The sequence below is a fragment of the Carcharodon carcharias genome, chromosome 14 (genome assembly GCF_017639515.1).
Source record: "Carcharodon carcharias isolate sCarCar2 chromosome 14, sCarCar2.pri, whole genome shotgun sequence".
NCBI lineage: Eukaryota > Metazoa > Chordata > Chondrichthyes > Lamniformes > Lamnidae > Carcharodon > Carcharodon carcharias.
The window spans coordinates 148,073,772-148,097,633 of NC_054480.1; the positions used below are offsets into that span (position 1 = coordinate 148,073,772).

General features: G+C 40.8%; 1 protein-coding gene across 2 annotated transcripts; it reads right to left on the reverse strand.

The window, feature by feature from the left end:
- Window positions 1–698: 698 nt before the first annotated feature.
- On the reverse strand, window positions 699–22,952 carry mknk2b (MAPK interacting serine/threonine kinase 2b). Of its 2 annotated transcripts, none has more exons than XM_041205307.1 (14): window positions 22,810–22,952; window positions 22,257–22,418; window positions 21,677–21,764; window positions 21,453–21,554; window positions 20,711–20,808; window positions 17,478–17,557; window positions 16,999–17,072; window positions 16,091–16,195; window positions 15,372–15,427; window positions 14,169–14,264; window positions 8,324–8,518; window positions 4,485–4,649; window positions 4,313–4,356; window positions 699–3,767 (listed from the first exon to the last, which is right to left on the reverse strand). In XM_041205307.1, the coding sequence occupies exons 2-14, from the start codon at window positions 22,305–22,307 to the stop codon at window positions 3,518–3,520; spliced, it is 1,404 nt and encodes a 467-aa protein (XP_041061241.1). In that variant the 5' UTR covers window positions 22,308–22,418; window positions 22,810–22,952; the 3' UTR covers window positions 699–3,517. The 2 variants fall into 2 exon arrangements, with proteins under 2 accessions (XP_041061241.1, XP_041061242.1); XM_041205308.1 differs by lacking the exon at window positions 22,810–22,952 and adding an exon at window positions 22,649–22,782.
- Between the last annotated feature and the right edge of the window lie 910 nt (window positions 22,953–23,862).

Genomic DNA, 23,862 nt, shown 5'->3' on the forward strand with positions numbered 1-23,862 from the left:
GATGCATTGTTTGAAGAGTTGATGCATTGTTTGAAGAGTTGATGCATTGTTTGAAGAGTTGATGCATTGTTTGAAGAGTTGATGCATTGTTTGAAGAGTTGATGCATTGTTTGAAGAGTTGATGCATTGTTTGAAGAGTTGATGCATTGTTTGAAGAGTTGATGCATTGTTTGAAGAGTTGATGCATTGTTTGAAGAGTTCGAACAATGAGTTTGGAGCTTAAAAGGAAAATTGGACGTTTAAAAATACCTAGACACTAAACTTTCTGTTGACACCAAGTACTTGTATGTGTATGTGTATGCATCTGGTAATGTAATACTGCATAATAGTGTAATAGCACAATAATGCAACACCTAAAATTATCCGGACACATTTCATTGGTGATTGTGGGGACTTGCTGTGCAGCGTTTGACAGTATTGCAGGAAAAAAAAAACTACACTTCAGAAGTTCTTTCTTGTGACATCTTATGGTGTGAAAGTTGTTATATAAATGTATGTTTCTTTTATTTCGCCCTTGCACCAGCTCACTTTGTTACTGGGAAATTCTGGCACTGATTACTGCATGGATGCCACCACAATGCCAAAACCTAACTGGACAAGAGATACATTTGAGTGGGACAAGAAAGAATATTTACTACCCCCCCCCACCACCGCACAAAATGTTGATTTGCATTTTGTTAAAGACCACGCTAAAGCAATAAGTTCAAAGCATTTATTAAAATTTTTATAAAACAATACAAAAATCCTGGCAACAACAGTAAGAAGATTTAGAGTGAGCCTCATCAGTCACCTGGTGTGTAAAGTGCTTTCGCTTCATGCCCCTTAGGAGCTAGCTAATATACCAACAGTGCTCGATTATGGCCTATGTTTAACTAAACCAAGCTGTGCTGCCATCCAGCACAAGGTAGCATTCGAATGAGATGATGCAATGCATACAAAATTCAAGTAGTCTTAGTATAAGACAACAAGAACACATGTCTTATTCAGCAAACGTAATAGCAATGTACTCGACAATTTAAATTGGCTTCTTGTACTACCAGCTTTTCATTATAAAGTACCATACTGTTGCTGATAATACTGTTTCAGAAAGTTGTTGGATTGGGCAATGGAACCAACAGTGAACTTGCATTAAATGGAGACATAATTTTAAAAAAAATTTGCAATGGGTGCAGTTTGATCCCTGTATAAGTTACACCTACTAATTCACCCAACAAAATAACCCTTCAGAGCAAAATCATGTTATTTGAAGGTTTTTGAGATTCATCTTGAACATTTTCACATCCAAAGGGATCCCACAACCGAAATGATTTGCTGTTGGCTGGACGATTTGCAAGGTGTGAACTCCCAGCCTATCCTGTAGGCAATTTTAAAGCCAGAATCATTCACTTCAACAAAGTTGCCCCCCATGCAATATTTTTGCACAGATGTTATCTAACCTTTAGAAGAAAGGCAAACTTCTAACCACAAGATCGGTGAAGTTACAGCCAAAAGGGGATTTCAATACACGATCCACTTTGAGTAGGATCCGATCTTAACAGCAAGTACAGTCAGAAAAGGACACTCATCCATCAGTAAGTGCTTAGTTTAAGTGTGAGCAGTTATACGCAAAACATTTAACATAAAGGAAATAATTTGGATTTCATCCCTCACCATCCACCCCCACCACAGACATTGGTACCTATGCTGGATTACATTTCCAACAAGAAGTTGCCCTCTGCACCACAGTGAAGTGCTTATTCACTTGTGAAAGCTACATCGCAAGATGTCACTGCCAAACCTCTTCCTGTCCTCAACACGGACCCACACATTTTCTGCTGCATACCGATCAGGGCAGGAAACCCTTGCAGTAGCCAGTGACCAATTGCATCTCACTGGGTTGGTCGAAAGCGACTAATTTAGCATAAACTGCGAATCAAACTGGTAGTTTCCTGTTCAGTACAAAGATCTTCCCCTCAGCCTCTGTGGGAGCCACTTTTTTTTTTTTAAAAAGAAAAGTAACAACCAGATCCGACCCATACCTTTTAACTAATTAAGTTCCAAGTACATTGTATATTAATATAAAAATGTTCCATGAAAGATGGCAGTGGATTGATACACATTCCTCTGTGGTGGAACTAGTAGCTCTGTCCCTGATGCAGGGGCCATTTGTGCAAGTTCAATTTAAACAACCCACAAAAGGAACAGTACAGATAGCCCTGTAATAGCTGGTCATTGCCCAACCTGACTGATACAGGGCAGTAGAGCTTACAGAAAGGTGGTGTTGTTGCCATGCCCCCAGACAGAAATGCAGCGTACACTCATTTCATTGAACATTTTGAAACAGGTTTCAAATGTCTGCATCGCTTGTGTGCTCTACTTCTGCAATACAGTGAAAAGCTTAACATATACATTCAATGGCTTTGAACATAACCACCACATTAACACAAAAGGCCAGGCCTAACCTGCCTATATTACAGAAACATGGAGAGCACCCAATTTTCAATAGCTTCAAAATCAGGATGTGGCACTTTCAGACTCCATCCATACACATTTTAAAAACAGACATAAACACACTTTTTTCAAAGAAATTTTTTTTTTTTTTAAGAAGATTTCACACAATCTTAGAGAAAGACTACTCGCATTTTTGTATCTGGAATGCCTTTTTCTCAGTCAAATTCTTGTTCTTCTCCCCCCACCCATCATATTGTCATCTTTCCTGAACTAATGAAGTCCTGCTACAGATTTTCCCAAAGACTCAAAATAAATGCAGAATATACTTACATTTATGAACTTGGCAGAAATTAAGGAAACAACTTTTTCTAGGACATGCTGATCAGAAGGGTGAGGTTTAAAAAAAAAAGTCACATTGATATCAGAGGAAAATAGGTGTACAACTAGAGTTTAAAAAAAACAACAGAATATACAAAATCTCTCTCGGTCTTCTCAAAAATCTGGTATGCAAAAAGTAGCCCTGATTTTTTTTTTATACTGGAGACTAGGAGCAAGCCTGCATGTATCTGAAAAATGCAAAATAAATTGCTGCTTTTTATAGTGGGTTGTTTTGCCATTGGCTTCTGAAATGCAGGTCTTCTGCAGCCAATGGCAACCCCCACGCAAGCCTGCTGAATGCACTTGGGCCAGTGAGCAGGAAGACCTTATTGGAAAAAGAATCTGGAAGGTTTTTATTGTGTGGAGACGCCGCACTTCAAAACCAGTGGCCCAAACTGATACCAGTATAAAAGCAGCTAAAACTAAACTATAGTTGTCATGAAGGTGATCACAGTACAAAATAAGTTTAAAACCTGCTCTTAAAAACATTCCTTTGGTAAAGAGACTAAAAGTCGTTGTTTAAATTTTTGCCCTTTCTCAGTTATCTGACTCTTAGTATCTCAGATTTGCATACTTATCCCATGCAGGTTTCAAATGCTGTAAACAGTTCTCTCTTATGTGAAGCAGTATTGTAACATTGCCAGACTTGGAAGCCAGCCAATAGAAGGTTCTGGGTTTAGTTGCTATGTGCTTGAGGGAAGAAATGATGTCACGCACAATTGTCAACCAGGACTAAGGGTGGCAACAACTGCTGATTGGCTGCTTTGATTGCACTCGTCTTCTGCCTCCGTTTGGCCAATTTAGATTCTGAGGGTGGAGACAGTCGCATGGAACATGAGGTAGCTTTGATGAGGATTGGCTGATTCTCCTCGTCCTGATTTTCTTCATGCTGAGTCAGCTGCCTGTTTACTGCGATTGCTTCAGCTGCAAAGAATGTGAGATCTTTGGCACTGCTGTTCCTGAGGGGACAGGACAGAACAAAGAGTCAACACAGATTTAACCAAAGCGCAACACACACAATAACAGGCTCCAAAGACTGAACGCCTCAGTTTTCACTGCTAGCTAATCCATTCACAATCCTTTGTTTTCAGTGGCTTTAGTTTCACAAGCTGCAACCCCTTCACAAACAAATGAATTGTGGAACAGTCCATGAAGGTACATTATGATTGAAAAGCTCAGGGTTACATTTTTAATCAAAGTTATCTCATTAAAATTTTTAATATAAATTCAAACAACGTTGACCCAGATTGTTGCTGTTTTGCAGCAATGAAAAGCTTGAATATTTAGGGTAGAGTTTCATTTCTTTTGAAATGACTCCCGAACTGCACAAGCAACAACGTAGATGTTCTTTTTGCCTTTTGTTGCTAGAAGTAGGTTTGAGCCTGCCCCTTTGCAGCTTGATGGAGGTCAGCAGTGATTAAACACACCCTCAAATGTCCCATTTGAAACAGCTTAATGCATTTAAACAGCACACTCGAGCTCAGGATGAGGTTTGTAGATGTACCTCTGGAGAAGGCGTGGTGTTGGAAGGGTATTCTCTGGTGCATGCTAAAAGCAAAAGGATAGAACAATCAATACATATACAGTATTTAAAAAACAAAAGCAGCAGTTTCAAAATGCAGCACTTAAAATAAAAGTTTGGGTCTTTACAAATCTCAATTTGTAACAAAGCATACCCCTTGCACCCATGGGTGCTCCAGCACTTGTGCCGCACTCAGCCTCTTCTTGGCATCTCTGACTAAGAGTTTCGTGATGAGATCCTTTGCGCCAAAAGAGATGTGAGCCCAGTCTTTGTCAGGGAACTCGTACTTTCCTTCTTGAATGCTCTGAAATAGGTTATTCTGCAAATAGAAGTCATCAAAATTCTTTAACACAAGAGTAGTTGCTTAATTATAAGACCTTCGTTACAGTTTCTACATTGTTCCAACACCAAAACAAGTTGTTCAGCCCAACTAGCCCATATTGGGTTTATTTTCCACATGATCAGTAGCCATAATTTAACATGGTGGCAGTGTATTACAGTTCATTCAGAGAGTCAGAGTTGCTGTGGCAACCTGCACAGTCTGGAACAATGGATAGTGAAGGCAGAGGCTCCAATGTTTTTCCCATCACATGGGCTGACTAGGAATCTCTCTCATTCTTACTGCCTCCCATTGGCTTGTGTTGGAAGGATTTACAAGTTGATACTCAACCTGTATGGCCACATTATGGCTATGCTGTCCTTGGCCATCAAGTCTTGGGGTAGGACTCGAATACAGAGCTTCTGGTTTAGGGACAAGGACACTAGTCCACTGCGCCACAAGACCTCCCCATAATTACATATACCTGCCCTAACTCCATGTGCTTTTATTCTCATCTTCAACCACCTATCGTATTTGGAAGTGCTGACATGGCTGGCGTCTATCACAGCAGAGCATCCCACAGCTTCCCCAACTCAAAAACTTTCCCCTGCTCCCTGTCCCAAATCTCTTACATTTAATCATGTATTTATACCCCTCTATTTTAGGCCCTTCAGTGACTGGAAGTAGTCTGTTTCCATTTCCCAATCCTCCCATCACACTAAGGCCTCAATCTCTTCTGTAGTCTCCTCTGTTCTAACAAATGTAGCTTTTCAGAAAGAAAGGAAATTAACTTTACTGCAGTTCAAACCTTAAACCCACTTAAATCCATTCCCGACAGGTAAGCAGACCTCCCCACTTAGCTCAGCGTTTAACAATGGACCAAACTAAGTGTTAAATTATTTTTAAAAAAATATTGGTTCAGCTATTGTCAATTTGAGTGTATTCGTTCCAGTTTAATGCAACAATGTACTGCTAACTTAAGTCTTGAATTTCAAAGCTTCTTTGACACACAGCCTTAAAAGATAGGCACATGTTTCACTAAAACATCTTTCAACTTTCAGTTGTCCCTCTGGTAACTGCTTACAGAGTGGCCCCAGGAGCTAGTGACTGGAAGCTCCTTCAGACAATACACAGGGAAAAAAAAACACACTTAAATTTAGTGTTGTACCTGTACTGTTAATGAAAAGTCACCCATTTCCCTCCCCAAACTACTATAATGCCATGGGGTAGAACCCTCATGTGTGATAATGTTGGGGCACTAACCCTGCAATGCCTTTTCCACTAGAAGCTCAGATGGGGCCAAATCAGCTATTGCTGGTAAACTTCAAAAGGAAAGCCATACCCTGAAATTGGACAAAGTTGTGACAGTTAAGTAGAAGTTGAAGTTACATAATTGGCACCACTGGAAGTGATTGAGAAAGAATCCCACAAGCTTCCCAAACCTTTTCCTACTGGGGTCCCAATTCGAGGCTTTGAAATTGCTGTCACTCCTCAGTGGGAGCTGAGTGTGTGTGTGGGGGGAAGGGGGTAGAGGTAGACCCTGTGAAAGCAGGGGGATGGGGTCACATTGTTTTTTAAACCCAGCTTTTCATTGGTTTTCTGGAGTAGGAATCAGGCCTCAAGCATCAGCCATTTAGTTCACTAATCACAAGATGCAGATATTTAAAAGAGGCCTTGCAGCTGTTAACATTCAGTCGGAACAACTCCAGAATTTCATCTTGCCAGTTTCCGAAACCCTGTCCTACAGCAAAAGATCACATTCCCTAGCTGGGAAATTCTAGAACAATCCTCAGAGCCAGCTTAGTTCAGTTAGCAACACTTGCATCTCTGATTGAGAAGATAATGGGTTCAAAATGGCTGCATATAGTGCAAGCACTTTCCTCAACCAGAATGGAGATGAACAGCAAGACCTGGAGATTGATCCCGGTAATTTAAATGCGTAACAGTGCACTGCTGTAAGTGCCCTGCACTCCCTGCATTTTCCTGCAGAAATCACCCTGCTTTTAATGGAGAGAATTTGGGGAATTCTGTTTGTTGCAGTTCCTGGAGACCCTTTTCAGATAGATGACATTTTTCTGTTTTGAGGCAAATGCTTCAAGTCCTGCGTTAAGACCCCACCCCTTCGGACGTATTGGCTGACAATGTTATCAATACACAATTAAATATGGTAATGATCACTTGCCATTATTAACAGAGACCTCTTGTCAAACTGAGCAAATCTGCTGACATAAAACCAAACTAAACAAATCTTACACATGCACACACACACACATACAGACACAGCTGGTGAACACAAGGTGGAAATGAAAATGACATCAGCTTCTCTACATTGCTAACGGTGTAGGATTTCACTTTTAAAGCCAGATATTCTTAGCAAGATGAATTTTGTGAAACCAGTTCAGAAAGTGATTATGTAACACTGGCTCTGGTCTCAGTTACTTGCCCTGAATGTATCAGGAGGTGGTTTCCAATACATCCTAGCCAACTTTACAACACCCAGTTCCTGTCTGGGTAGGTCATGACTATGGATAAGGAGCAGGCATATAGGTTAGAACACAAAACTGATGGCCCACACAGACATGCTGAGGCCTATGCAGCCATTATACACATATCCACTTCCAACAGAGGGTCTGCAAAAGGCAGAGTGGAAAGTAGCCACTTTTCTTGTGCTGAGTTATTGATCACAGGAAAGACAAAAATTGTCATTATTCAGAGGCCAAGTTAGGGGGGGGGGTGATTCTGCAGCAAGAGAGCATGTGGAAGTCAGCTAAAGATATGACTGTGCCCAGCTGTGATGCCTCCAGATTGAATATCCTTCCAATGTTCAGAGTGAAAGCTCATACATGGAGAATGGCCAATTAGTTGATATCCACTTCATCCAATGTCTCAGATATTCAATCCTGAAGAACCTCAAATTTCTACAGCTGCCGTCTTCAGCCCCCGCCATAAACTCAGTGCCTTGCCACTGACTCAACCACTCCAGCCACGGTCTCAGCCTTAACCCAAACTGTTTGCAGCTTTAATGACCAATTCAACCCTGAAGCAAGTTTCTGTTTCCATAAGCTATTCATTACAAATTTCCCCCTCCATAATATCTATCACTTCCAACCTTAGCTCGGTCCATCTACCAGTGAAATGTACATTTATGCCTTTGTAATATTCAGGTTCGTTGCCCCAAAACACCATCCCCCTGACTCTCTACCTCTGAAGTGCCAAGGGCAGAATTCAAAGTGTGGCATTAACATAGCCTGTTTTGTTGCAGCAAAGGGATACCAGTGCCCATGGAGCTATACCCCAGCAGGATTGCCTTCAGGAGAATATAATATAAAAATATATTATGCCTTGCTCTTCCCTCATTCCAAAAAGTAGCACAAAGCCAGTACCCATTAACCTCAGGACACATACAAGCATACTCACTAATAGCCTTGTGTTTTAATGGAGACATTTGATAGAGCTCCAGATCGGCACTGTGATCATCTAATTACAGATGGCACTTCAGCATCTAGCACTTGTCACCCCTTTGCAGCCCATCTACTCCCAGTGCAAGAACTGCACATTATTATGGATTGATTCTTCTGTGAATTACACCACCTGTACGTTTGAGGTGCATGAGGCAAAGTTTCAATCTGGAACAAAAAAATATTTAAACTTGGAAGAAAATGTAGGTCACTCACCTGACAGGAAAGACAGGCCTCCCCTCGGTCCCAACCACAGTCAGTACCACAGTTTCCTACAAAGGGCGGATATCCACTGAGCATGATGTACAATATAACACCCAAACTCCAGAGGTCACAACGCTTATCATATATCGTTGCCTCTTCATTAAATGCCTCCACAACTTCTGGTGCCATGTACTCTGCAGACCCACACTAAATATGTTTAAAAAAAAAAATCACAGGAATTAGATGAGATAATTCAGTGCTGAATCTTATGCTGAAATGCCATCTTATTTTAATTTCAAAGGTTGTTTTACATTTAGATCGCAGAATTTGTTTTTGGTGAGAAACAGTGTTTAGGCTAAATACTTTTTCGGGACAGAGCATCATTGCCAACTCTTCTGTCCATGTTTGCCTCATTGTACCTGAACAACATGAACATTATTTAGCATTCACAGGGTTGCCCTTGAAAGTAACTTGTAAGTTACAGAACCACTTCATCCCCAGAAAAGCTGTTTCACACTATTACTTGCTGTTCCTATTTTCCCCAACTGCATAATTCTTGGAGCAAAAAGCAGCTAGACCTCTGACTACACCATTAGAATATATGAGCAACTTTGCAGAGGCTGCATCTGCAGACCTTCCTACTTGAGAACATTCCCTTCTCCCTCACCACGTCCATCCTTATGCTTTACGAGAGCAAGTCAGGAGGATGAACTGTGATCAAACAGTCGCATCATTACATTCTAAAGGGTTTTTCTCTTTAAAAGTTTCTGCGTTTGGAGATAAGTGCATAGAACGAAGGTAGCTCTGACATTTGAATGGAGATATGTTTTTCATAGCAAACTCACAATGAGGTGGTTAGTGGAGAAGGGAAGACATGTTTTGCAGTTTAAAAGGAACTGGCAGCTCTATTTCCAGCTTCAAAGACAACTTCATCCGTGTCAAGTGCAATTTCCAACTAAGCACTGCTTGCTGTCCTTTCAGGAAGCTGCCAATCAGACATTCAATTAACCAGCTGCCTGCCAATTCCGCTAACTGGATAGCCCCTGAAAGAAACAAGCTGCAAAACCAAACCACATTATCTAATAGGCCAGAGTCAAATGGTTCATCTTGCTCAATTAAAAAGCGATCAAAGCTTTTAGACTCTTTCACATCCCACATACACACTTGCTTCTTTAAATATTTCATCCGTGCAGTTTAAGTTAATCTAAAACCACAAATATAAAAAAAAGAAATTCTACATACAGAATATCACCTATACTCAATTAGACACCACAGAATTCTGTCCAACAGGACCATATGCAAAGTGTCTGTCTAACATGGTCACAAGAACATAAACCACTCTTATCTATGACCTCAGTATTCTAGATTAGATTTAAAAATTTATGAGCTGTAAACAAATTCAAAGAAACAAGTGAAAGAGTTTTATACTGGGGGTTCTATAGTTAATACTCAGCAAGCAATTATATTTAAGATACTCAGTGATAGATGTATACAGCAATAAACCCAAAGGCTTTACAGATCAATCATAAAGATGATGCAACTCAGGCTTGCCATCTGCAAGTCACTCACTAGCTGTAATGGGACTTTCCAAAGCCTGTAATCAGTCACACCATGACACCTGATACAGGCCCCACCTACCTTTCAATTTACTTGGAACTAATTTATCCTTAAAATAAACTGATGAAGCATCTGTGGGAATTTTACACTGGGGTCTGACTCGAGGGCAATCAGACTCCGAGGTCTACAATCTTTTTGTTCTCCGTTTTATGAGGTGATGCTGCTCCCAAACTGGTCGCAAGTTGGAAATCCCATATATTAGCCAACATATATGCAAGTCAGGTGCGCGACATGGAGGTGATTGTGTTCTCATGACAGTCCTCTGGTAGACAAGACTTTGAGAGGGGCTGACAAAGCAAGTTTGGTGAGCTTATGGAGTATCCTGAAGGTATATACAGCAGCCACCAGGCCAAACACTGAATCCAGTGACAGGAGCACTAACAAAGTGGACAGCTCTGTTCTAGTGTTGAATTTCTTGTGTAGCTGTGGATGGACCCATGAAAGCAAGTGGTAAACATTCAATTTCTAAGTACTGCCTTTGCTTGTTTCCAATCTCCCACTAGAGAGGAACTGAAGGAACTATCTGCTCTTACCCCCAGGAATCCTGAAAAGCTGAATTTCAGACTTAAACGCATTGTTCAACAATAACTTGCATTTATTTAGAGTTCTTAATATAGTAAAACATCATGAAGTATTTCTGAGTGGTGCAAGGACTGCAGGACCTCAAGCCAAAAGGTGGAAACATTAGAGGAATGGAAGGATTCCCGGTGAGGGTCCAGGAGAGGGAGGTGCAAACCCTAGATTTAGGGAGGGTTTGGCAGAAAACAGGAGCTTGTTGGCACAAGGCACAGCTGACGGTGGTGAGGAGAGCATAAAGATCAGGTCACAGGAACAGGCAGTTTAAGACAAATGGGGTCTGCAAGGCTGAGGAAAGATACAGGGATAGGGAGAGAAATGAACATGTAAAGCTTCAAAGGAAAGGCTAACAATTTAAAATTTGAGCCACTTTGAGTGGGAATCAATTGGAAAGCAGAAATCATTTTAACTGTAAGCTATCATGAGACAGTTGCTCCAGACACCTTTCCCAATCTCAGTATTTTCTGAGCAAAGACGGGGTTACATTAGGTCAGTATCACATACAAACAAGTGAAAATCATATTCTGTAAACAAAGCCTGAAAGATACTGAAGCCCTTTGCTCAGACAGACCCACGTCACTAAACATAACTCCAAAAACTACACAGGACTAACGCTTTGTACTTCGCTGATTCAAAAAAAAAAATCAACAAAGGGTTAACTAAAAAATAATTACACATCCTATTCTGGCCTCTCAGCTAAAAGAAACAAGTCCTAGGCGCAGGCACTTAGACCCTCCTCCACCACAATCTAGCTTGCCAGCTCCATTTTGTACAGAGAGCTGAAGTGCCCTTTGCCCTTTCTCTGTGAAACACCCTCATTTCCACCAATTGCATCAGATCTGCTGAGCTGGGTGGAACTTTACTCACAGCAAAGTAACACGTGATGAAATGTAAGCACAACACAGACTAAACCAAAAGCCCTAGAGTTTACACTGATTTTTGTGAGATCCATTGGCCATTACGTTAAAACGGTCAAACAAGATTCTCACATCATTCATTCTCATTTTTCTTCCTGCTCAAGCCTTTGTAAATATTTGCAAAAACAAAGTCCAGCAATTATTTAACACAAACACTTATGGTTTGTAAACTACACAAGACCAAAATATGCCTGGCAGCATTACAATGCATGAAATGATTTTTAAAAAAAATTTTTTTACAGCCATTTCTTGTGGAGGTATGTATTTAATTTCTGGGAGGCGTAGCAGTCTCGTGTGACATGCACAAGAGTACACGACAAGCTAAATTAGAAAAAACCCTTTAAACAAATCTCAAAGCCAACTGTTTAAAAATTGGCTGACAGCGCTATGGTTTTACAGGTGTAAAATGACAGGTGGCACATGACTACAAAATAGAATTCAGGCCCCTTTGATATGCAAGGTAAAAAAAAAAACTCTCTACTTCTGCATTGAAATTCTAACTGAACTAAAGAAAGCAAATGTAAGTTTGTAATTGCGAGTCTGCTTTTAAACATATGCAGATTGATGAAGGGGAATAGGGAGCTGGGCAGATGCACCTAATCAGGTACTGCTTGTGCAGAAGATAAACACCATAGGGATAGGTCAAACAGCTGGTTTTCATGTTGTAATTCTATGCTTGGTGGTTTCAAAATGACAACAGCTTTTGTTCACAGTAATTACTTCAATAGGGACCAATATCAGACCAGAAACAGTTTGACCAATATCTCAAAATGTTTGCAGTCACTGCAGGAGAGGGACCAGTAAAGCCCATCTGTTCGGGGGTTATCCTTCGAGAAACCAATATTGCAATAAACATAAAGAAAAGGGCTTTCTGAAATAAAAGCCTTACAAATCACTGAATACATCCACAGTTCAGACAAACTGCACTGCCAGGTCACAGCACAAGAGAGAACTTCATGAGTGTAAAGATGTGCACTCACATAAAACATTCCTTTCAGTCCCTAACCGTGAGAGTAAGAATTTTGAAACACTGTTGTGCAAGTTCACAAAACAGTAAAAGTACATATTCTAAGTTGCAAATATTTCTCTCATAACAAGTAATTTTCCTATTTTCGAGATCATTAATACAATAGAAGTAATTTCCTATTTCCAATGAAACCCAGTGGCAAAAAAGGCACAACTATAGCTCTCAGGTAGGTGACATTAAATTCACCAAAAAGTTAAATTTCAATTTAAGAAATTTGGCAATGGGATTTCCAAGTAAAGAATGTTGGGGATATGCATATAATTTCCAACATTTTTACAGATATCTAGTAATGATAATTACAATTTGCACCTATGTAGTTTGCCTAATGTGAGAAATACACACTTTATTTCAGACCCTCATTTCTTTTACAAAGGTGCAAATGGTTTGCCTGAAACTAATCTCAAATAAATAAGCCCCAAAATTTATTGCAAATATGCAAGCTCTTACATATCAATGGTTTTGCACACGATTATATTTCATACACTGATGAGGTATATCGCCTTCCTCCCCCACCCCCCAATCGATATACTCAAAACAACATTCAGCTTGTGATCCCAAGAAAAGTACTGGAAATCTTTCTAGGAAGGTATTTGTTGGCTAGAACATGCCGACCTTGAGCTTTAACTGTGCCAAAACAGAACCTTATAGCAACATGCAAACCATGGAAAGTTCACAAGTTCAGTGACATTGAAGGACCAGGCTGTAGCTGACAAAGATTAATAGCTCAACAACAAAATAAAAGCTGCAAGGACACAATCCCAAAACCCCCAATATTCCAATTCATTTTTAAAAAAATGCAACCGAATGGTACATTCACACTACAAGTTTAATAGTGAGAAGTGGCTTCAGGTTCACACCAAGACCAAAAGTAAATCTGAATTTAAGGTTCAAAATGATTCCAAGTGAAAGGCTACCAGTCTCAGTCTGTTTCACCTAGGTCAGCAGATCAGGCCCCCACTCAGGTTACAGGTAGCATTATACAATTGCAGTAATAGTGTGAAGTAAAAGCACTTAGCAACAAGCCTTAGAGTTATAATGAGTACACCTTAGCTTTATCAATCCACCTGGCTTAAGAAAACCAAAATTATGTTTTAAATCATGAAACCTGTACATAAAAAGGTAAATCACCATTCTCTTGATTAAACTGCATGAAATGGTTTTCTCCAAGTCCTCCCCCCACCCCCCACAAAAAAAAGTCCAAAACTGGGCTGGAGGGGGACTATTTTAAGAAGCCAGTTGCAAAGCCCTGAATGATATCTGCAGTAACTGAGGATCTAAAAGCCCTGGACAGTATCTGAGGTATTTTGAGGGTCTGACTCTGAGTTCACTGCTTTTGCATCCCATCACTTCCTTTTCCCTTTATTGGATAAATTGTTAGTTCTCAAGTGGAACATTGTACAGGGGTGGTAAAATATGAAAGCCCAGGGGCACATGGAAAGAGAATGAACATGAAGAAGTGAGTTCCTAAGCAGAATTGCACAAATGGGCTCTAGGGGAATGTGAAGGCTCACCAATGCAAAAGGCAATAGGATAAATTAGCAATTAAGGGCCATAAGATTAAAATGATCTCAGAGTAAATGGATGCCTAACACACAATTAAGTTATCTGCAGTCTGTGGCAGAATTTCAGGTTTTTAATAGCTATAGATTTCACAGCAATGAGGCAAGTGCAGGCTCCAAATGTAATCCATCCAACAGTTCGAATTAAACCTGCTTCTTACCGGTGTCAGAAGTTCAGGGGTCGAGATGGGGGAGCAGTCACCATTCAATTTTATTCCACTTCCCAAGTCAAAGTCACAGATCTTGACTGGGGAGAGCTAGAAGAATAAAAACAGATGCACCAACCATTAAATGATTCACTAAACACAAACCCAGTTCAGCTCAGAATTCTGATTAAACAAGTGCTCCTTATTCCTCTTTGAATGCCTTTTTTGTGCAGCTTGATGGTGTTCATATGATTAGCTTGCTAATGTGGCCACGGTTAATGGTTTAAAAATATTATAGGCCAAGCTCTGCCAATCGGCCAGTGGGTAAAGGGACTGATGTAACAGTGAACCAGAGGGGTCAGGATTGCTCCTCAATGTGTGTTGTGTTGATTGGTTAATAGCTTTACCCTTGGCTCCAACACCCCTGTGGTATGGAGGGGGCAGGGAAGATGGTAGAAAGCCAGGGTTCCCATCCCTAGTTGCTATCTAGGGATTACGTCTGGAAACTGTGTGTGGGGGCACTGAGAAAGCACTCCCTTGTCTGGTCAGTAAACACTAGTTCACACTCAGTGGTCAGTTGGGCAAGATGTCAAAAGATGGCCAGCTTCCCTAAAAACTTATCTTAAAAATCAGGAGAGAACATTTAGGGTAAATGAGGGAAATTACAGGTTAGCCTACTAATGGAATCAGTTCTATTTTATTCAATTCTAGTCACAACTGATGTTTCAACATGCTAACCCATAACCTCCACTTTTAAATTTTGCTTTATAATGTCCTAATAAGGTAAACTGCTTCTTTACAGATGCTGACTGCACTATTGGTTATTTCCAGCAATGCAGTTTTCTGTTTATTTCAGATAAGCTTGGATCTGTCTTCATCAGCTATAGCAATGATGTCAGTTCAGGAAAGGGGACAACGTCGTGCAAACTTCAATGTAGATAATTGCAAAGATGCAATGTCTCAGGAGAAGCAAACAAGACTGTCACTAGGAAGCATTTGGAAACCATTTTGGTAGCACACCATCCATCAATGTTCCGTCTGGTTGGGAAATTTCCTTCAAGTTCATGCTTCCTGCTTAGTCATGCTCCCAAAAGGGACCATGCCAGACTGACCAATACATGTCTCGAATAAAGCTGATGTACTGACATGGCTTCATCTGCTAGTACAGTTTTTAAACCAGTATTATTTCCAGTTCACAAACACTGAAGCAGTGCCTACCTGCTCTGGATTCTCACACAAGATGTTCTCTGGTTTCAGATCTCGGTGAGCCATGCCTGAAACACAGAAGTTCCTCTTGTGAAATTAAATCCGATCCATTTTTAGTTCAGAACTATAAATTCTACCGCTAGTCAGAAATCGTTTTGAGTATGAAACATGTATGTTGATGCCATTAATCTGGGCAAATTTCTAGTTTTACCCTTTTAACACCACTTTATATGACAAAAGTCCAGTCTGTCCTTAGTTGGCAAATCTCAGATGGGGGAGGATGAGGCCATGGTAATTGGCCTCAGCACTTGACAAAGGGGTGAAAGGTAGAGAGGAGGTACCTGCTCCTGGTCACTATTCAGCAACTCCCATTGGAAACTCATGTAGACATTGGATGGCGATGGATGGAGTTTGGCTGTAACCCTCCCACTGTCAGCCAACACTCATTGTTTGTTTTACATGTGAAGGATGGCAACTTGCATAATGTGAACAACAGCCATGGAAATGTATATCAATAAGAGCCCTACTTTTAAGGGTGGTGAAGGTTGGGGGTGGGAAAAATCTTCATTAGGCTTTAATAAAATAGGTATAGATAAAAGAACCCAAATAGTAAATAGCATTTTTGAGCATTAAAAGGCTAAGAGGCTTTCAGTGTCCAATGCACCTTGTTCTGTACTAATTGTAGTGTTACTATAGACAAAAAAAATTCTCACGACTGGTCAGTTCATTACCTTTATTATGAAGAAAATCCAGGGCACTCGCTATCTCATGGACAACAACACTGGCTTCCCGTTCATTGAAGTGCTTTCGTCTGTGGATGTGCGTTAATACAGAGCCTGGAAAGATAAAGAAAAGTCCAGTTAGGATACCCCACTTATCAGACAGACACCCTGTGTAAAATCGTAAAGGGAAATGCAATATCCAGAATGCAGGCATTAGTAAATGCACCTTTCAAAATGAGCTGTTGATAAATGGGCAGTTAACTCACAATCAGTACCCATTACGTGCTGTTCATGTAAGGATAGATTCCAATTGTGGTTCATAACGTAAGACAAAAAAAATATTGTCAAATACTAACAACTTCTTCATATACCTCAATGAATCCTCTGCCTCCTATAAAAATGGGTGCAATTGGATTTCCTACAAATGGACATTTTCTGCAGCTAAACTCATGTGTTTCATCGAAATTTTTTGCTGATTTTGATCAAACCAAAACCAGCTCGAGTGAAATGCAGGGGCTTTAAACTCAAGGTCATTAGATTTCTTTGAACGTAATCTCTACATTTTCTCTCTGTATTTGACTTTCTAGCACATTTCTTCACCTGTTGCTGTATAAACAGACATTTTTGATAATGGTGACAGTGTTTTCCCTTGTACAGTTGAAGTTGCCATTCAAAAATTGGGGCAAGGATTCCTCAGAGCGATTTTGCATTCCTGCAAATACTAAAACACCCAAAAACTTTGAAAAGCTCGAGGTAAATCACGAATAAAATGGAAAATAGTTGATCTTTTAGAACATTGCAAGAGTCATGCAACATAGCAAGTCTTTCTCATAACTAGTTCTAGGGGTGTGTTTATATTCAGTCATTTGTGCTTACTGTCTACAAATATCCAGTATCCAATTAGCTAAGGTTCATACCTCCTTTCATTTTTTCAAAAACCAAGTAGAACTTGTCCTCATCTTCAAAGAATTCAATCAGCTCAAGAATGTTCCTAAGATAGATGATATAAATGGTTATTCTACAAATTGAGACAATAGCATAACCAATCTGGAGCCACGACCATCGACAGTATCTAATGTTCCAGATACAATTCAGACACCCCCACATCACTTTGCAATGAATTTTGATACAATGCAAAGTTGCTGGCTCTTTTAAATAAAAATGCAGGGAATGCGTTTCAACAGCAAGATCAAAGTGCAGTGTAACAGAAATAATTGTACTGCTGATGCAGTGTTTAAGCTTTGTTGAAACAAAGCCATTTCCTAGTCTTACATCAGGATTATCTATTTACAGCAATCACCTGATGGACTAAAAACGATCCTGTCAGCAGGTACAGAGTGCTTGCACATTAAATATCTCACGCTTCTCTTCGGATTAACAGACAACCATGTTGTACCTGTGTCCCTGACATTGATAGAGCATCTCCACCTCGCGGAACACACGACTGCGACTGTGGCCTGGTCTCTTCTCAATAATCTGCAACGGAGCAAACAAGCCAGTTCTTCAGTATCCACAGGGACAAAGTCCTTTTGCAGCTTGGTGATGTTGTGGCTGGATGGCCACACTGCCTCATTATAAACTTTTAGCATTCAAATTAATCTTTTGGGCGTTTGCCTATTAGTTCAAAATACTATTTTAATATTTCTGCTTCACATATCTTTTCCAACCAGTGTCCAACAGGCTGGTCAAAAGGTACTCAGCAAAATCCAAGAAACTTGCATGAATGTAATTGCTTATTACAACAGCATAAGTGTCTTTTTTCCCCCCAGATGTACTATTTTTTACTTTGTGTAATTGTGTGTGGATATTTACAAATACAACTGGAAAGCACACAACACCAAAAGAGATTGCAAACACTGTACTAAGTTCTCCTAGGCCCTTTCCTTACAGCAGGAGTCTTCCCTTTATCGAGATCACAACACATTTTCAGTAAGTAGTTTGACTTCTGGCTGAGCAAGGGTTAACCTCCTCAGGAAAAACACTGTTGCCAATATTAAGTCCCACCCAGGGTCAATGTTTTTGTACAGTATGTACCATGAGAGCATAGCGTAAGGAGCAAGTAATCCAGTTTCACCTTTATCTCAAAGCTCAAAGAGCTATAACAATGTTCAAACCAAAATAAAGAGAAAAAGCACATCTGGAAATTGTAGAATTGAGAAGAGGAAGAAAAAAAAAGAAACTTCAAATCACACCTCAAAATTAAATGCAGCCAGTTTTCTTGAACACAAAGAAAAATTCTGTTTTATTTTTAAATCCCTCCTCAATGCAAGCCATTTGGTAAATTCTTCACACTAGGAATGCAATTCAGACAAAAGCTCTTTACAGATCATTGCAAGCTCAAATTAAAAACAGCTGCTTAGAGAAAAGTTTGCAAACACCCACAGCAGTGCTGCAGTGTCCCATCCCCCATTCCTTCCCCTCCTCTACTGTCAAAGGCTTTGTTTAGTTCTGAACATAATGTCCCCACTGCCAGCTGCACATCAACCAAAATCTCTAGACTGTCCCCACCCTCTCCAATAAAGAAAGTTCAGATTACTAACAAAATAGAAAGGAACCACACTATCCAGCCCCAAATCAAGGTCTGGATGCTTCAGCACTCTCTCTGACCGATTCCATATTGTTTATTGGGGGTGCTAAGGCTTCCAACTCCCAGGACACAAGCATCACACAGTAAGCTCACCAAGTCCGGCTTGGTTTGTAATATACAGTTCCAAAGAAAATCTCTATCTGGTTGGCAGCTTTGCGGTTAGATTTTATACTGGAACTGCGGGCAAATGCCCCAAGAGTCAGGAGCCAAAGGCCTCATCACCCCACAAGGTACAACAGAAAAGGCAGCTCATATTTCCAAATTCTGCAGCTCCAGTACATGCTTTAACGCGCAATGTTATGGAAACACACTATAGTGTCGGTCAAATTCCAAATCAAGAAACCTACAGTTTCTATATCCCCTTCTTTACACATTGTCCAATTTAAAGCCAAACCATAGCAGAAGGAACTGCCTATATCCATAGGCGACATGTTGTTCCTCCAAAGCAATTTTAGCTATTTCTAACAGCAACCTCAAAATCACAGGAACACAATTGTTAAGGTGCGGAAGGAGGCCATTTATCCCATTGTATCTGCTCCGGCTCATCAAATGAGCAACTCACCTAGTACCATTCCCCTAGTCTTCTCCCAATAACCCTGCACATTCTTCATTTCCAGTTAACAGTCTCAATCCCTTTTGAATGCTTCATTTGAAACTGCCTCCACCACACACTCAGGCAGTACATTCCTAAGCACTTGATGTGCAAAAAAGTTTCTCCTCATGTCACTTTTGCTTCTTTTCCCATTAGCCTGAGTTAAGGAGCAAAGGGAAAGGGGAGGGATGAAGCACGTCTGCTGCACAAACTCCTTCAACCCCACCTTTGAGAGTGCTCCATTCACATCAGGAATTTCGCCTTCACCTAAAACGCACATCTAACTCTGCCTGCGTAGTCTCAGTTTGTGAATTAAAGATTTGTACTTCTAAATGAGCAGCAGCAAAAGTCATTGCTTCCTTCCATCCCACTATCAGCATTTATAAAAACACAACTCCACTATGAATCGGCAAATTCTGAAAATCATTGCATGATTTACATTGGACCCAGAAGACTGGGAGATATGTGATCAGACTAACAAAAGGCACATTTTAGTGGTGCAGAACAAGTTCCTTCTCAAAGTTTAATCTCCTCCAAATTGGCAACTGTCAGGTACAGAAAGGAACAAAAGTAAAAACTGAAGAGAAAATAGCAAACAGGGCTGGAATTCAGAATGCAGTAACCACATTGTCTAATTATTATTCCAACCACCAATACATACGAGTTCAAGAATATAGCAACTAGACCACAAAAGGCCACACAGAGTGTGATCTGGCCAGTCCCACATCCCAAGATATTTCTCATACCCCTCCATCCAATTATTCACCAACTTGAATACATTGATACAATCAGCTCAGCCAGCTGCCTCACTTGGCAGTATATTACACACATTCATACCATTTATTTCCTTCCTCTTCTAGTATTGAGGCTGTGAGATGCAGAATCCATGGCAATGTTAAAGGGTATAGATAATTGCTTAAGATCTTTATTACCTTTTGAAGATCACCTGAACCTTCTCTAGTGTAACCATTTACAAGCGTCAATTTAATTGCTCTTCAAGGCATCCACTCTAATGACTGGGAGGTCTCATAATACAATAACTCCAGCTGGGTACAAATTCAATTCCTGAGATTTGTGCCTTTGATATACAATTTTCACTACCAATCCCATTCTCCAAAGAATCAAAGATTAACTAACGTGGTCACCTGCAAAGATCAGCCTTATTCAACTTCATTTGCACTGAAGTATCTGTAGAAGATCACGATTTTAAATCTTAAGATCCACATTTGAAGCTATTTTCCTGACGCCTCCTGTCTAATCATGGGCAATAGTTAGCCAGTCTCACAGTCTAATTGTTTGGAACTGAGGCAAGCAACTGAAATTTTCTAGCAGGACAGGACAGGATGGGAAAATTCCAAAGCAGCACTGTCCAATGTAAGCTCCTCCAAAATGCTCAATCATCTCCTGGGTGATGCAAGCTACATTTCAAATGAGAGTGTGTTTCACTTACCTTCACAGCATATTCTTTGTTGGTGATTAGATTTCCACAGGTCTGTACTCTGGCAAAAGATCCCTCTCCCAACATCTCGCCATTTAGTTTGTAAACATCTGCAAAAAGAGGCAGTTTGTAACACTGGTCCAAACACAGTTGGCACAATCCTCCATTTAATACAGTCTTGTGAAAGCAAAGTCACTCAAATTAAAGAACAGAATGTAGGAATGATTATAGTTTACACAAACATGTAAAACCAACCCTACTGAAATTCAAATTGGCAACTTCAGCATGTATATGTAAAGCAATTCTATAGTCTTGAGGACAGTTGCCCCATTCTATCACTTGGAATTACTTAATTTGCTGGGTGTCACCCAGCATTTGTATTAAGTACAATTTTGACTTTCTCCTATTTAAAGTTACTACTTCGGGGACCATATCATAATTTCTTGTGAAATAAGATCCCACACCTTGAATCTCCATTTCAGGTGTATCCAACAAATCCTGATCCTACCAACCTTGGCCTTCTGCTTACAGATTGCTGTTTGTACCAGTTATAAATCTGACCAACTAACATCATTTTAAACCACTTCCTACCCACATTTTCAATAGTGGGACATAAATGTGCACCTACTTTTAACAAGCCAAGGAAAACCAAAAGTTTTGTTCTAGGACATGGTACTGGAATTCAGTCTGCAGTTACATAGTTCATCCTGAAACAGATTGTTACGTCATTCAAGTCAACATCAAGAAGCTTTACCTTCAAATTTGCCACTGAAACTGTCTGTGGCCCGACACCTTTTCTTCTTCTTATTCCGTTTTTTGGCATCTGGGATGTCAATGGGCAGACTCGAGGGCATGTCTACAATAAATGAGGACATTTACATTTCTCATGTCAGCTTACGCTGGAATGGAAAAAATTGCACAACTTAATATTGGGTTGCATGTTAACAATTGAAGGTAATACTTTCAGTGATGACCTACCAGGTCTAGTTGGACAGTCAAAATTAAACACCTTCTCAATATGAGATGGTCCAGTGTCATCACAATAATCATCAAAAGGAGTCTGCCCCTACAAAATAATGTATACAGGGTGAGCAGATAGCTAACAAACGAAGTCTAATTTATACAGAGGCTGAAAAGCTTCCATAACGGACTTACTATACCATTTTCTGCATTGAGCCCTTGGCTTATGTAAGAAACTCGCTCTGTTACAGAGACCGCCTACTTGATTATTTCATCAGCCAACTCACAAAATGGAGCCGTTTCCAAACCAAAATACTTTAACTCGGCCAGTAATGAGCTTCAGAAAAATAACATGCCCAATAATTACTGCAGTGGCTGGAAAGGCAAAGGCTCCCTGGTTAGATTCTGTGCTCAGTTTCCAGGGCGTTACAGACCAAGGTTACACTTGCAAAATGCCTGGATATGAAACCTCCCTTTGCATTTAAAATGCTGAAACAAAACACATTTTGCCTTTTCTTTTCTGGATGTCAGCTTTAAGCTTATTGGAGGAAAGGAGAGAGAGAGAGAGAGCAGACTGCGGCAAAGGAATTGCTTTTACCTTGAAGGAGCGGTGGAAACCTTTCAACTCTGCAATCTTGTTCTGAACCATTTTCCTTCACAGTGCTGGTAACAATTTTAAAAAAAAAATCCACAAAACAAGTCTCAGATATGAAGAGATTCCTTGAAGATTGGATCCCGCTATTGTCTCAGTGTATATGGCCTGAAATTGAAGAGAATGAAATGTGTCACCGGCTGAAGCCATCGAAGCGATGCGGATCCCAACCCCATCCCATCGCCTACATCCCAGACAGAGACAGATCTTCCCTGCGCCTCACTAATCCACCCTAACACTAATGTCCAGATTTCTTCGCACCTTTCCCACCCCCCCACTTTGCGAGCAGCAACTTTGCACAGAGCGCTTTCCACACCCAAACATGTCGCTGCACAAACCCTGCCATCTCCAAGCAGAGCACCAGCGGCTCTATTCCCAGTCAATTCCGAGCCAGCGTTTTAAAAACATTTGCCCTGTCCTTGGATTTTAGGGGTTTTTTTTTTTGGATATCATTTTTGCATTCTCCCCGTCCTTACACAAGACAGACACTGCGACTTACCCGCACAACACTCCTTTCACTAGCCAGCCAGCAGCCTAGTGCTAATCTACAAGGACCAGCTTTGACTCACGGGGCTTTATAACCTCCCCACTCTGTAAACATATTAACGCAGCCTCAGTGTAGACCCGCCTACGTGCAAAAATACGACCAAACATGCATGACCAACAAGGAGCTGGGAACAGTCTGTTCGACTTGCCTTTCCTCCCAGCCCAACCCCCTTGTCCACCAGAGCCACTCCTACCAGTAACTCATTTCTGACCTCATTGTCTTTCTCCTCCACCCCACTGCCAGGTTGCGTCAGATGCTTTGGTCTGCTGGGAGATGTAGTTTCGTTGACACTTCTTTTGGTTTCTGAGCTGTCCTGCCTCATCTTCTTTGTCGAAGGCGAACCAAACGGTTCTTCTGAAAGCGCAAAGTGGGTGTGGGTTTCACTGAGAGTTCACTGGCTGAATGCGCCATCTGAACTGTGCCCAAACTGTCCAGGAGGTTTGGTGGAGGTATTCAAAATCATGAGGGGGTCTGGACAGAGCAGATGGGGAGGAAGTGTCCCCACTGGTGAAAGAATGGAGAACAAGAGGGCACAGGTTTAAAATAATTGGCAGAAGAAGCAAGAAGCGATAGGAGGAAACACTTGCTCACACGGCGAGTGGGTAAGGTCTGGAATGCACTGCCTGAGCGTGGGGTGGAGGCAGGTTCAATCGAGGCATTCGAGAGGGAATTTGATGATTATTTGAAAAGAAACAATCTACAAGGTTGGGGGGGGTGGAGGCAGGAGAACGGCACTAGGTGAAATGCTCATCCAGAGAGCCAGTGCAGACATGATGGGCCAAATGTCCTCCTTCTGCACTGTAACAATTCTGTGATTCTGCGATCTCATTCTTGCCCTGTATTTGTCCTGACATCGCTGGCCTAGGGCAATGCAGTTGTACTCGATCGGTGCCACTGAACCAGGGAAAGGAAAAAACATCCATAATTTAAACCCTTTCCAGTCACTACTAACCCCTTTCACTTAGCTACTGTCTCAGGCTCTACCAGGACACTCAGTAAACCATC